This window comes from Lepisma saccharinum, chromosome 23 (genome assembly GCF_977018435.1).
Source record: "Lepisma saccharinum chromosome 23, izLepSacc3.1, whole genome shotgun sequence".
NCBI classification, from domain to species: Eukaryota; Metazoa; Arthropoda; class Insecta; order Zygentoma; family Lepismatidae; genus Lepisma; species Lepisma saccharinum.
Window position 1 is genome coordinate 22941620 of NC_139251.1, and position 14236 is coordinate 22955855.

The 14236-nt window shown below is 36.9% G+C and overlaps 1 protein-coding gene across 5 annotated transcripts in view; it reads left to right on the forward strand.

Annotated features, from left to right (window-relative positions):
- alpha-Spec (alpha spectrin) overlaps positions 1 to 14236 on the forward strand; it is a 93624-nt gene that overhangs the window by 50205 nt on the left and 29183 nt on the right. For 3 of the 5 annotated variants that reach the window (XM_083109966.1, XM_083109968.1, XM_083109967.1), the window contains exons 21-28: positions 1499 to 1690; positions 2243 to 2479; positions 3456 to 3737; positions 6659 to 6700; positions 8452 to 8600; positions 9998 to 10193; positions 11487 to 11885; positions 12775 to 13030. In XM_083109966.1, coding sequence (XP_082966092.1) covers positions 1499 to 1690; positions 2243 to 2479; positions 3456 to 3737; positions 6659 to 6700; positions 8452 to 8600; positions 9998 to 10193; positions 11487 to 11885; positions 12775 to 13030 — 1753 coding nt within the window. The remainder of the gene's footprint in view (positions 1 to 1498; positions 1691 to 2242; positions 2480 to 3455; positions 3738 to 6658; positions 6701 to 8451; positions 8601 to 9997; positions 10194 to 11486; positions 11886 to 12774; positions 13031 to 14236) is intronic. The other 2 variants (XM_083109969.1, XM_083109970.1) reach the window with 1 other exon arrangement.

Here is a 14236-nt window from a genome sequence, read left to right on the forward strand (position 1 = left end):
ACCTTGATATATTGATGATAAGGAGGAGAGGAGAAGAAATTGAAACCGCTTGGCATCAGAAGAAGTGTGCAGCAGGGGTTTTCTGCCACAAAAGAAGTGATGTAAGTGAGGTGACAAAAAGAAATTTCATAAAGAATATGGAGGACAGAATAACGAAAATATGCACGAAGGAATGTGAAAAAGAAGGCAAAATAAAATAGCCTATGGAAACAGCTGGAAAAGAATGGCTATGAGAAGCAGGATAGACTAGACATTAACAGAAGAAGGAAGAAAAGAGGAAGGGGAGAATTGGAAGAGAAAGAAAAAGATGAAGAGAAAGAAAAAGAGAGAAGGTTTGGAATAAGGAGTATGGGGAAGACCACGGAAAAGATATGCAAAGTGCTTAGAAAAGCGGGCATTAAAACTTACAGGAAGGGAGGAAGAAGCATCTTAGGAATAGCGAAGAATGCAAACAAGAAAAAGGAAAACAGAGAAGAGGAAGAGGAAGGGATTATCTACGAAGTAAAATGTAAAGAATGTCCGAGTGTGTACATACGAGAAACAAAAAAGAGACTAAAAGATAGGTTGAAACAACATAGGGATGATGTACGACTTAAGAGAGAGAGAAATGCAATATTTAAACACACGAGAGAAACAGGACATGACATAGAGTGGGATGAGGCTAAGCAGATAGGAAGGGAGAAGAGAATGCTAGTGAGAAAATGGAAGGAAGCCAAGGAAATAGAGAAGAAAGGTGAAGAAGACACAATGAACTGGAATGGGGGACTGAAGTTAAACAAAGAATGGAAGAAAGTGTTAGAAAGAGTGGAAAGGACAAGAGAGAGAGAGAGGAGAGGAGAAGGGAGAAAAATGAAGGAAAAAGAGCGTGAGATATTCAATATGAATATCTCTCCACATTCTATATGAAAGTAATTATGTTTAGCCTTTTAGGTGAAAGTACAGTTGGAAAATGAAAGCCACCTGCTAGAAAGTTCCTAACAACTTTCTAATAGTCTGGAGGGAGTAAAGTTTGTGTATATATAATGCCCTTTTTGTGTATCTTGTTACTTTTTTACTTGATACAGAGTCTGATGAAGACCTTGCTTGAAGGTTGAAACGTTATGTTTAGTTTATGTTTTTAATAAAAATAAATTACTGCCTTGGTCAGCATATTTATATTTTTTTCATAATCATGGAAACAAGGCTTAATTGCTTTTTCAAATTAATCTGTTAACAGTAATTAAATTATTCGTTGCAATGCGAATAAAAATAGTTGGTCTGATAGAATTTTTTGTTTAATATGTTTACGAATGGTTCTTTTCTCTAAGGATGGTGCCATTTCTTCTTTAAAATATTTTTGAAAAATGTAAACCTGGTTTGACTGCAGTTAAAGTTAAGATTTTGTTGGATTTTGTACTACAGTAAGATCTGAAATAGTGTTAAAAGTTAAGTTTGCATTCTTTTTTCTTTTGATAATATTTGTATGGAACACGTTATTTACATATTTATTTGTTTCCAGGAGCAGTATGCCCAATTCCAGGATGTAGGAGAGGACCTTGAGCAGGTGGAGGTGATGCAGAAGAAATTCGATGACTTCCAGGCTGACCTGAAGGCCAACGAGGTTCGTCTGGCTGAGATGAACGAGATTGCAATGCAGCTAATGAGTTTGGGTCAGACTGAAGCAGCACTGAAGATTCAGACTCAGATTGAGGTACGTTCACACAGCATGCACTAAACACTGCTGGTACTAATCCAAAACACTGTTCATAGCTTTCTGGGAGGCAGCCAGAGAATGGTGCCAACCACATCACCTCTACTAAAGTGAGGATTGAGAATTTGTGGGGCCTTATATCTACAACTCCTATATGCCTTCATGACATGGTGCAATGCATGGGGGAATGCTTTACCTTTAAGTTTAAAATCTCGTGTTTGATTTGTACCAGTAAACGGAGTCTTCCTCCTATTCCAAATTTTCATTTACATCTAATGTAAATGAAATATTCAGTTTTATGAAAATTGTTATGCACTACATGATTCAGCTACAGTTGAATTTATATTAAAACATATTGTAAACTTACATTAAATTACAAATAAATAGGAGTGTTAAAGGTTGTAGAACTACATATTATATAATCGAGATAAAAATGTGGTTGATCCTACAGTTAACTTGAATGATCAGTAAACAACAAATTGATCCTGAACTGCGTGCTATGTTACTTTGTAATGTGAGAATATGCTTACTAAATTGTTGACTTCATTCTAGGACTTGAACCAGAAATGGAGTTCACTCCAGACGCTTACATGCGAGAGAGCAACACAGCTTGGCTCTGCTCATGAGGTCCAGAGATTCCACAGGGATGTTGATGAAACAAAGGACTGGATTCAAGAGAAGGACGAAGCCCTTAATAATGATGATCTGGGCAAGGACCTCCGAAGTGTTCAGGCTTTGCAGCGGAAGCACGAGGGCTTGGAGAGAGATCTGGCTGCTCTCAGTGATAAGGTGTGCGAAATTCTTAGTTAAATTAGTGTTTTAACTTTTTTTAGTGGACTCTTTTTATTTAGAATATTGTGTCGAGACAGCTATTCAGTTAAATTATAGCCGAAAAAAAATGCAATGGAAATTCCAATTTTGTCATATTTTGTTAAAGCTTTCAGTCCCTATATCTTCTAGTTTTGAAATCTCACTTGGTTATAGTACTGTAATAGTAGTTAGGACTGAGTTGATTCTAATGAATCAGTGTCTGCTGATAAGATTAGTATTGGGCATTGGAATATATTGCTTCATATGTAATCACCAAATTCTCACTGATACTTTTCCGGAATCCAGGAATATTGCATGGTCTATAAAAATGGAATTATCCTGTAAATTATGCAAAATGCATAACTTTGTTTAACTTGCAAAAGCATAGTGATGTACTATGTAGAAAGTTTAGTGAAAAAGGCAGGCTCGACTAGGACTCAAACCCAGGTCTCTGGCATACCATGCCATTGCTCTATACCAACATCATTAAAGGCAACAAAACCCGTTGCATAGCACTGGCAGAGAACTCAACACAGCAAAGATACAGGTGAAGCCAGAGCTGGGTTGGTAGTCAAGCCTGAATTTTTTTGTAAAATTTCTACATGGCATGGCAAGTAAATTTCTTAGTTAAATGATAGCATTTAATTCCCATTTTCTCTTCCGTAATTCTTCAAATATTTTAAAGCAAAACTGGTACATGTGTTTTAATTCCAAATGAATACATATTAATACAGCATTTATGTACTGAACACAACTTTTAATTGTTACACTGTACAAGCATCAGTAGTGGTGGGGATCTTGAAGAGTATGTGCATTGGTGCTAAGTGGTATTAGCTAGACTCTAGTTTAAGTGGTTGAAACCATTGAAATCCAAGTAATAACTTCACATGAATATCTTGGAAATATGCATCAACTATCTGCAAGTGCTATCATTTGTCCCATCATTTTCCAACAGATCCGCCAACTCGATGAAACAGCACAGAGGTTGATGCAGACGCATCCGGAAACAGCAGAACAAACGTACGCTAAGCAGACTGAGATCAATGAGGAATGGATCCAGTTGACAGCCAAAGCCAACAGCAGGAAAGAGAAGTTGCTTGACTCCTATGACCTCCAACGCTTCCTGAGTGACTACAGAGACCTGATGTCGTGGATCAACAGCATGATGGGGCTTGTGTCGAGTGACGAACTGGCATCGGATGTCACAGGTGCTGAAGCCTTACTGGAGAGACACCAGGTAAGCACTTTCCTTCGAAAGAACATTGGATAGATACAATTTAAGTATGTAACACAAGTTTGTCAGGTGAGCAGAAACTGGTTTGGAACATAAAATGTACAGCTAGGTTCCCACTAACATGGAAATCCTGGGAAGCCAGGAAAATTTGGGAAAATTTTTCTTTGGTTGGCCAGGATCAAAAACTAAACAGATTTCACTCTTGTCTCCCAGTTCCTTTGTTTTTGTTGTTCTTATTATTCCGATTTTTTAAGGAGTTTCAGCAGTGTTGAATGAACCTGATTCATCTGATTAACTTGTAAATTTGAAGATGTGACACTAATTTATTAGTGTGTTACATCATTATAGTGGTCTGGAAAGTTATTTAAAGTACGGTATGCAGAAAACCTTAAAAAGTCCAAGAATTTGGTTTTGCAAAATGAGTAGGGAAAATCCTGCAGAAGTCTCAGCATGTTCCTCGTAGGTTACGATTTTGTTTTAAGGCTTCTTGCATGACGATCCGGTTCACAAATTTGTTTTGAAGGTGATATTGGTATTGTCCATAGCATACTGTCACCGTATTAAAGAGATCCTGGTTTTGTATCCCGGTCAGGTCACTTTCAACTATAGATCAAAATATCAGATTTTTAAAGTAATGCTTTTCAGAGCCTGAAAAGCTTAATAATTGGGCAACAATATTCCATATTAGGCAGCCCCCATGTATGATCCCCACTCACGACCGGATCAAGAAAGTGTGGGGCGTTACCCCCACACCCCCTATACGCCTTCATGGCGTGGTGCTATGCACAGGGGAGCACTTTACCTTTTACCTTTTTTTACCCCATGTATGATTGTTTTAATCCACAAATGTTTAATCGGAGTCAAATTAAGTCAGTCTTGTGCAAAATTATGGTTCCTTCGAATTTCTGTAATAAATTTTCACTTTTAGGTTCAGTCTTGATTAGCTTATCCGAGTGAAAATTGAACTTAAACCTAATCACATTGTCTCTAAAGATATCTGTTTGGCAGTTACGTGGAGATAGGTAATTAACTCTGATAAACTTACCTTTCATTTTTCCACGTAAATTTCTTTTGCGATCGATTTTGCCAAAACCCCGTTGCACAGTAAATGAGCACAAGCGGAAGAAGGAACCACGCCAACCACCTATCCATCCTCGTAACACTGCTTACAGCTGGAGAATAGCAGGGGACCAACTTACTTACTTGAATTTTTACCTTTCAGGTTTTAAATAACACACTAACTCATGCAAATTTCCAAAAACAAGTCTGTAGTTATTGATTCAAGTTTTTTATTATGTTTCACATGCAAACATGCTTGAAATTCATTAGAAAACAATGAGATTCACATGCTTCGAACTACTCACAACCACGGCTTCCATAAGCTAAGCCACAGAATATCATCACACTTGCATTTCTCTTTTTTACACACACATCGTGATTGCCAATATGGCATTCCTTTACATTGCTGACAAAGTTATAATTTATACAGTGTGATTGTCATATGCAATTAATTTTTACACAACATTCTTGAAATTGAGAACTTATGATCTGTCATATAAAGATATCTGTTTGGCAGTTACGGGGAGAAGGTAATTAACTCTGATAAACTTACTTTTCATTTTTCCGCGTAAATTTCTTTCACGATCAATTTCGCCAAAACCTTGTTGCGCGGTAAAAGAAGGAAGCACTACGCCTGCACAGGAATGGCAGAAAATGAAAGTACTGCGTCAACTAGTGCCGCCACGATCACAAGCGGAAGAAAAAGGAACCACACCGCCCACAGCAAGACAGACGAAGCCACCAGACGGGTGGTGAAATCGATCGCGAAAGAAATTTACGTGGAAAAATGAAAAGTAAGTTTATCAGAGTTAATCCTAATCTTTAAATAATATTGCATGGTGGGCAACTGTGCTTTTCAGTCTCTTACAATTTTTTCCACAAACTGTGTTGTAATGTAACAAAAACATCTTGATTCAAGTTTACAACTTTTACACAAGTAGATACGTGGATGAGGGCATATCACCCCCCTCTTAAGAAATCATTGTAATGTTTGTAAGCACAACAAATGCTTTTTGTTACTTGTAATATTATGTAATAGCAGGAGCAAGTCATCACAATTTAATTTATAAATGTACTTTGTGTACTTTTCTTCAATACAGTTGTAAAGAACTTGAGATCTCACATCAAACATTAACTCTTATGCAGTTTCAGTATCCTTCAAAAGTACTGGGCAAATGAAATGAAACACTTTGTGCTAAGATAGGCTAATTGAAATTGGACCTACAGTTTAACGTGGAATTCGAACTGTGCAATGCGCATTCTCCAGTGATCAAAACGGGGATCCCTTGATTACAAGGCTACCATGAAATATTGAGCAAGTATATTAACCATCTACACATAGCTATCAGTTGTCCAATTGGAAGCTGATTTTGAGCTATCAGTTGTCCAATTTTGAAGATGTGCCTATTATGTTAATAAGAATATGAAGTATTTCCATTCTGTTTAGAAGACAGAAAGCTCAAGATGTTTTGTCCCACAACCCCATAGAACTTTTTTCCTGTGTGTGTTAGTTAACAGCTCTGATTGAGCAATCAATTTACTGAGATAGGACAAACGACATTGTCTAGGTGACAACTGTAGCTACTCTGATATGTACGTGAAAATTCAGGTTAATTATGCAAGATTACCGTATTTGTTGTAATTCCAAGTTGACATAAGTTTTGACACTTTCCCTAAAATATTTGCAGTTTTCCTTGCTTGTGTGTTGTTGGCAATAGATTAGTTATTTGAACAGAATTTAGTGTGCAAGTCAAAGATGAGTGCTTTGAGCAGTTGTTCTCTATTTAGAGTTCAGTGTTCAACTGGGTGATAATATTATATATAGCCTTTACAAATACTATACATAGTGACTTTTTCTTTTCTAGAATTACCGCGCTGAGATAGATGCTCACTATGGTGTTCCTCAGGTATATTGTGTGGGGAAATACACATAGGCATGTTTCAAATAACATACAAGCCGTTAACTTCTTTTAACAGCTAGCTGTGTTACACTGTGGAGCGTCTAATTTTTTTAGGGTTGTAGTTATCATATATTTTCCTTGATTTTTCTTGTTTTTTAGTTTTGTTTAAACTGTTTGTTTGGCATGTGTGGTAAGATATGACTACTTTAAACCTTGCCTTCAGAAATTTGCTACCTCGGTGAGTGTGCGTATTTAACAAGCCAAAATCTTGGAAATTTTTTCAGTGTATACCTTACTTTCAGTGATGGAATTTTTGTAGGTTTTGGATACACAGTTATAAAGCGATTACATGCATTGCATGGAGTGACACATATTTCTTGAACTAACCATTTCTAGCAGTGTTAATGTTCTGGTCTGTATACTGCATGGTTTAGATGTGTTGAGAAATCTCACAGAAAACAAGAAAAACTGTTAGGGCAGCTTCAGTAGCATAATGCAGGCAGGCTCTAGTAGTTTAATTTGTTAATCTACTTAATTTGTGTTTTCCATTCAAGCATACTCCATTCGTATTGACACATTTCCAACTAAGTTACTTTTTGCTGTTTGATGTGTGATCCTTGCACTTATGGTGCTGGTGGTCAAGCGTCAAATAGATTTTGCATATGTTTGTGCAAGTGTCTGTTGAAACTTCTGTCCATGTTGTAGTTAACAATTTATAACTTTTCTGTATTTAAAAACCTTCTCTAGCCATGTTCAGCCTTCTTCTCTTTTCAGTTACAAATACTATTGCAGTTTAATGTATAAAATTAAATCCCATATATTTGAGAAACATTCTCAAATGTTTTCAGTATTGTCTGTTAACACAAACAAGAAACAAAGGTACATCTGGGTCTTCAGTTATCCTCCAGGCTGTTTGTCTCGTTACTTTTTAAATTTATTGTATTTTAGAAAAAGAAACATGGAATCAAACTATAATTAATTGCGGGCTGTAGAAGTGTCTCAAAATAACCGCAAGTCTTAATTTTTTCTATGAAAATAAACCTGCAGGTTTTTGGTGATCGACACTCGTCAGAAAATTCAGCTCATTTGGAGCGTTCAGCATATGTCTTTTAAAACTACATCTATTGACGTAAGACACCTTGCTTTTTTGTATTGACAGGTTTGCAGAGAGACAGTTTAAAATATTTGACTGCATACGCTAATTCTTCCTTCATGGATGTTAAATGCAGTTTTAAATCTCAGCTTCATTTGTTTTTATCGTATGGGATTCGCTGCGTACAAGATCTACCATACTTTAAAAAAAAAAATCCTTTCAAGAGCCAATTCCTGAACTTAAAACTAACACTTTCCACATTCTAAACAAATGGTACAGTACTTTATTTTCTTACATGTAATCCTGCACCTTATGTCAATTGGCAATGGGTACCAGTACATCAGGTTCGTGCTAATTATGTGAATCCATGAGAAGTCACATTATTGGCTAACATTTTTAATTGTGCTGACTGTCCCAAATGTACAGGGTTTGACTAGATGCTGCAAGTAGGGAATTACTTTAAAGCATCAAGTATGTTGAATTGCAGTTGCCAAGAAGTGGAAACTACTAGGTGGTCAGAAGGGTGTGGATCTTTCAAATGAACTGCCAAAGTAATTTGTTACTACTAACAATAAAGACTTCAGCTGTTGGTGAAATGAATTTGATGTTACGGGTTCTTTATTTTACCATACACAAAACAGAATTGTATTGATTTATCTTGCAGGAGCACAGAACTGAAATAGATGCGAGAGCAGGAACTTTCCAAGCATTTGAGTTGTTTGGGCAACAGTTGTTGCAGGCTGGTCACTATGCTTCTGTTGAAATCCAAGAGAAGCTGGAAAGCATGACTGAGGCCAGGCAGGAATTAGAGAAGTAAGTATTCATTCTGTCTTGTCACTTTGAACTATAATGTAAAAAAAAATCATTGTTGAGTAACAAGAAAATTACATCTTATTTGATGCTTTAGTTGGCTGAATTTTTCAATTTGTAAATAGGTTAAAAGTACAGCTGAGTTTCTAGTTTTCCAGTTACATTTTATTTTTTATTTATGATTGTTAGAGGCACATATTTTTGGTAAATAAAAAGGCAAAATTTCGGTACAAAAACTGAGTCAATTTCGGGTTCAAAAGTGGTAAATAAAATAAAATATCGGTGTTATAGCGGTGAAAAAATGGATGAAAAGTGGTATATAAAAAGACATATTGGTTTTAAAATTGTGAAAATAATCCTAAATTTGATTTAAAAACTACACTTATTCCACAGAATTAACATTTCACTTCTAATAGCACATTTATGTAGTTATCAGAGTATTAAGTTTATTTCTGTATAAAGGAGTCCATTCTTGCTTCTCCAATATTAACAGCAGAATTAATCAATTTTCCGGGAATTGCATAACTCTCAGGATAATTCAGACCTCGGAAGGTGTCACGGCGGTGAATAAATCCTGAATTTCGTGTTTAAGAGTTAATTTCGCTTTTTGCAGTTCATTTCGCATTATTTCGTGACAAAATATGGTCACAAAATGCACCTCACACCTTTCAAAAACATGAAAAATTAACACTACAATGTGTTTTTTCAAATTTCGTTTTTTCGTCAAAAACGAAATATGCATGCCCCTAATGATTGTATCTCTCCCTTTCTTGTTGACCCCTTTCCTTCCCTTTCTTCCTCTGCCACCCTTCTCTCCCTCCTTCTTTCTGAAGGGGGGAGAAATAGATATAGATATATACAGAGAGAGAGTGTGTAGAAAGAGAAAGAAGGGAGAGGTGAAATGATGGAAGAAGAAAGAGAATGAAAAGAAATTCTCTTTTTTTTCCTCCTTCCTTCTTATCTTTCCTTTCTTGTAGGGATGGCCTGATATAAAAGTTACCGATACCGATAACCAATATTCTACCGATCCGATATAAAATTAGATATGGTACTTGAAGAACCTGAAATGTTCATTGATCTCCTTAACAAATGTGTGTTTCGAGGTGACTGCAGTGCAAATGAAGTTTAATATTTAGACAATTACTTTTTTAGAAAGCAGGGCATCGAGATTATCCATATAAATTACAACAAAATGGCAGAATTTTGCACTAAATTATAAGATATTTATCGATATATCGGATCTGTAAAATAATCGGTAATTTTACCGATATGCCTATTTCGGCCGATACCGATAGAGTACCGATTAATCGGTCCCATCCCTACTTTCTTACTCTGCCATTCCAAGATTGAACTGAAAAATAAGTTTGTTTACTCAAATCTTTGTGTTTGAAATTTGACAGAGCTTGGATCGCTCGCCGCATGCAGCTGGATCAGTGCTTGGAGCTTCAGCTCTTCTACAGAGACTGCGAACAGGCAGAGAACTGGATGTCGGCACGGGAAGCCTTTTTGGCAGCCGAGGAAGTGGACTCTAAGGGAGACAATGTTGAGGCCCTCATCAAGAAGCATGAAGATTTTGACAAAGCCATCAACGCACAAGTAAGTTCACAAATATCTGAAGCGCAACTGCAATGTAAAAGTTTAAAAAGAGCTGTTATTTTAAAAGTTGACATGTTACACTATTCTGCGGGCAACCTTGTTGTAATATTATTAGCTTGCCCAGTGGATCTTGCCTTTAAGGGTTCTACATTCAGCTGTACCAAAAGTGTGGTGGTTGTTTTGTTTGCGGTTTCGTACATTTTTGCTTAGGATGAGGCAATATGATGCCAGTGATATTGATACCAGAAAGTAGCAGTTGGAATTTCATCACTCTTACTGGACAATACTTTCAAAATCCAGGTCTTTCGCAGAGTTTGCAAAAAGCATGATTGTCATAATTTTTACATTATTGTGTGAAGAAATGGATTTTCTGATAGATTGATATTTTTAACAGGGGGTCCACCAGTCAAGAAATAGTAATGATATAGTCAATAAAAAGTCAAGAAATTATACTTGGGGTCAAGAATTTTTGTGGCTAATTGATTGATTTTGTGTATTTTACTTCAATTCTGCCCCTTTGGCTAATCGCGAAAATGAGAATGATTGGTGGTAAGATAAGATGGATAAAGGAACAATCACAAATATATAGGGACAACGACACGAGCCCCACTTAATATTATATAGGCTGAGAGTCCAGCACGAGAGCCTCACTAGTCTGCCAAATGCAGTCCAGTATAGATAAGGCAGGTCTAATTATCTTGTTAAATGCAGCTTAAGTTTTCATCTTACCTGACCGTTGGTGAGGGTTTTCATTAAATAAATATTTTTTGTAATTGCTAATTTTAAACTTTACCTAAATAAAGATTAAGAAAAACAAAAAAAGTCATGAAAAAGTCAAGAATTTTGGATTTGTTACTTTGGTAGACACTTTGATACAGAACCAGGAAGTTCATGGTATTTATAAAATATAATCTACAAGGTTTTCGACACTCTGTTGAAAACCTTGTAGATTATATTTTATAAATACCATGAACTTCCTGGAATTTTTACAATTTTCAGGTATCTGTGGGTATCAGTATTGGTATCTGTATCAAAGTGGTACCAGCTTAACCCTAATTTTTTGCTAATCATCATGCATCATTGGCATTCTGATAAATGTATAGAGGTAGAGAAGTAAAGATAAATAACCAGAAAGTCCAATATTGCTACTGAAAGATTAATATAGTTTTGATGTATATTGAAAAGGAATGATCACTGCTCTAATTTCAGATAACTCGGAGTGCACATTACTCTGTAGATGATATATTCTGTCTTGCTTCCCAGTAATTGACCAACTTTGTTATTCCTCCGTAGGAAGAGAAAATTGCAGCACTGCAGACATTGGCAGATCAGCTGATAGCTGCAGAGCACTATGCCTCACAGCCTATCGACGAGAAGCGCCGCCAGGTGTTGGACAGATGGCACCATCTTAAGGAGGCTCTGATTGAGAAGCGCTCGAAACTCGGAGAGTCTCAAACTCTCCAGCAGTTCAGCAGGGATGCCGATGAGATCGAGAACTGGATTGCCGAGAAACTGCAGCTGGCCACTGAGGAGAGCTACAAAGATCCCGCAAACATCCAGTCTAAGCACCAGAAACACCAGGCGTTCGAGGCAGAATTAGCAGCCAATGCGGATCGAATCCAGAGCGTGTTGGCCATGGGACAGAACCTGATTGACAAACATCAATGTGCAGGTTCTGAGGAAGCTGTTCAGGTGAGTCCTCTCGGGGTTGTCTTTGATGTTTAATGCCAGAATTCAATACTTGGTCTCTGCAGATGGTTTCTGTGTATCTCAAAATACTTCCATAGTCGTGATTAATCTAACAATGTAGTAAAGCTATGTAAAATATTTAGTGGTAACATGAACATGTTTTAAGTTCACTTATGTAAATGTTAATTCCAAGCATTACATGCAAGAAATAATATTCTTATTTGCCTATCAATTTCGGTGATTCACTACCACTATTCTCAACACACTATTGTCTATGGTAACAGAGTAATCAAAATTGATAAGCAAGTAAAAATATTTTTTTTGCTTGTATCAGATTGGTATTTATTCATATAAGGTAACTAATATATTATTGATCAGTAGGAAGTTTTGCTCTTAGTCATGTCCTGGTCTACTGGTCTTGAACTGAGATGACATTTTCTACCTGGTAAACAGCAAATCTTGAGTCAGCAGTACATTTTAACACCAAAATTTATTCTGTAACTGAGTTGATGTAATTTCTGCAGTCACTCTGTTCACAAATTGCATACAAAATATTTGTGGGCACGTAGTTTCAAAAAACTTCTACCTGGTCTGGAACAATGGATAATGAGTCATTTAATGCAATGTATCCCTAGTGACAAATGAAATTGGAATTTTAAGTTTGAGAAATAATACCCCTCGGTAACTTTTGAACTTCATCCACTGTGAAACTATTGAAATCTTAGTTGAACTAACAAGACATTAAAAATTTGAATATTGCATTAACATGTGAAATAATAATCAGTTGGCAAGCATGAACTTCTTTTGTAATATAGTGTCAGGAATAAAAAAAAAAATCATATGATTCACATTTTTTAATTAATACAGTTGAATGATATGTGTCCTTTCTCAGGCTCGCCTTGCTTCCATCGCAGACCAATGGGAATATCTGACACAGAAGACGACAGAGAAGTCTCTGAAATTGAAGGAGGCCAACAAGCAGAGAACTTACATAGCTGCTGTTAAAGACTTGGATTTCTGGCTGGGAGAAGTGGAGTCCCTCTTGACATCTGAGGATTCAGGCAAAGATTTGGCTTCAGTCCAGAATCTGATTAAGAAGCACCAGCTGGTGGAAGCAGACATACAAGCCCATGAGGACAGGATCAAAGGTGAAATTTAATGTTTGTGAAAATTTTACCAATGAAAGATGTTATCACAATGCTATATTGGAAACTTACCTAACAACTCAGCACTGAATTAATACACACACACGAAAAGTGGTGTACCTATTTGTTTAATTAAGTAAACAAGTTACCACTTCTCGTGTGTGCATTAACCTTTTGATTACAGAGTCCATTTTGCCATGTACCCCCCCCCCCCCCCCCCCCGGGACCAGGCCAATTTTTAGCAAAATGCAGAGTTTCATTTAGATGACTAGATCGGAGGCTAATTGCCCTAGACAAATTAATATCGTCATACGCAGGATGAACCATAGATTCGGACTATATACAATGTATGCACATTGAGTATATATATGGAGGGGGAGGGGAGGAACCGGAAAATTGCAATATTTATGAAGAAAAATGCCCCTCCCCCTGACCTCCCTGGACAACAAAGTACAGGACATTATCAAAATACACATGGAAATGATTGCAGGCATGTTCGAAACAAGAAAATAATTGCACTATTATCATACGAGCAATAGAACACGACTTGTGCCCCTTAAACGACATGTCTGTGCACCACTGACTCAAGCCTCGGATTGCAGAGTTACCTTGAAACGACTGTATATTGGAGGCTAATTGCCCTAGACGGATGAATGAAGTACCGTTATATGCGGAATGAACCATAGATTTGGACTACATACAATTTATGCACATTGAGAGTATGTATGTATGGATGGGGGGGGGGGGGATCGGAAAATTTCATGAAGAAAAATTGGGTTTCCCACCTCTCCATGGACAACAAAATACAGGACATTGTCAAAATACACATGGAAATGATCGCAGGCTGTTTGGAACAAGAAAATAATTGCACTATTATCATATGAGCAATAGAACATGACTTGTTCAATGCACAGCTACTCATTGCAAGAACTTTTTGCTGCACAACCACGATTGTGAGTGACTCAGAACCACGGAACTACTTAGAAGTGTGTTATCAGTCTATTTTTGGATGTTGCCGGTCACATTGCATTCAAGTAACGAACACCCGTACTAGAGTATAAGGATTTATTTTTCCGCCTGCACTTTGATAGTTTCCTTTGTTACACCCCCCTCCTTCCTCTACCTCTTACTTCCTCCCTTTTTGCCGAAACTGAAAGTACTTGGCAACCTCCTACTACGGACCAGCAAACTATTCCCAAATCGAGGTTG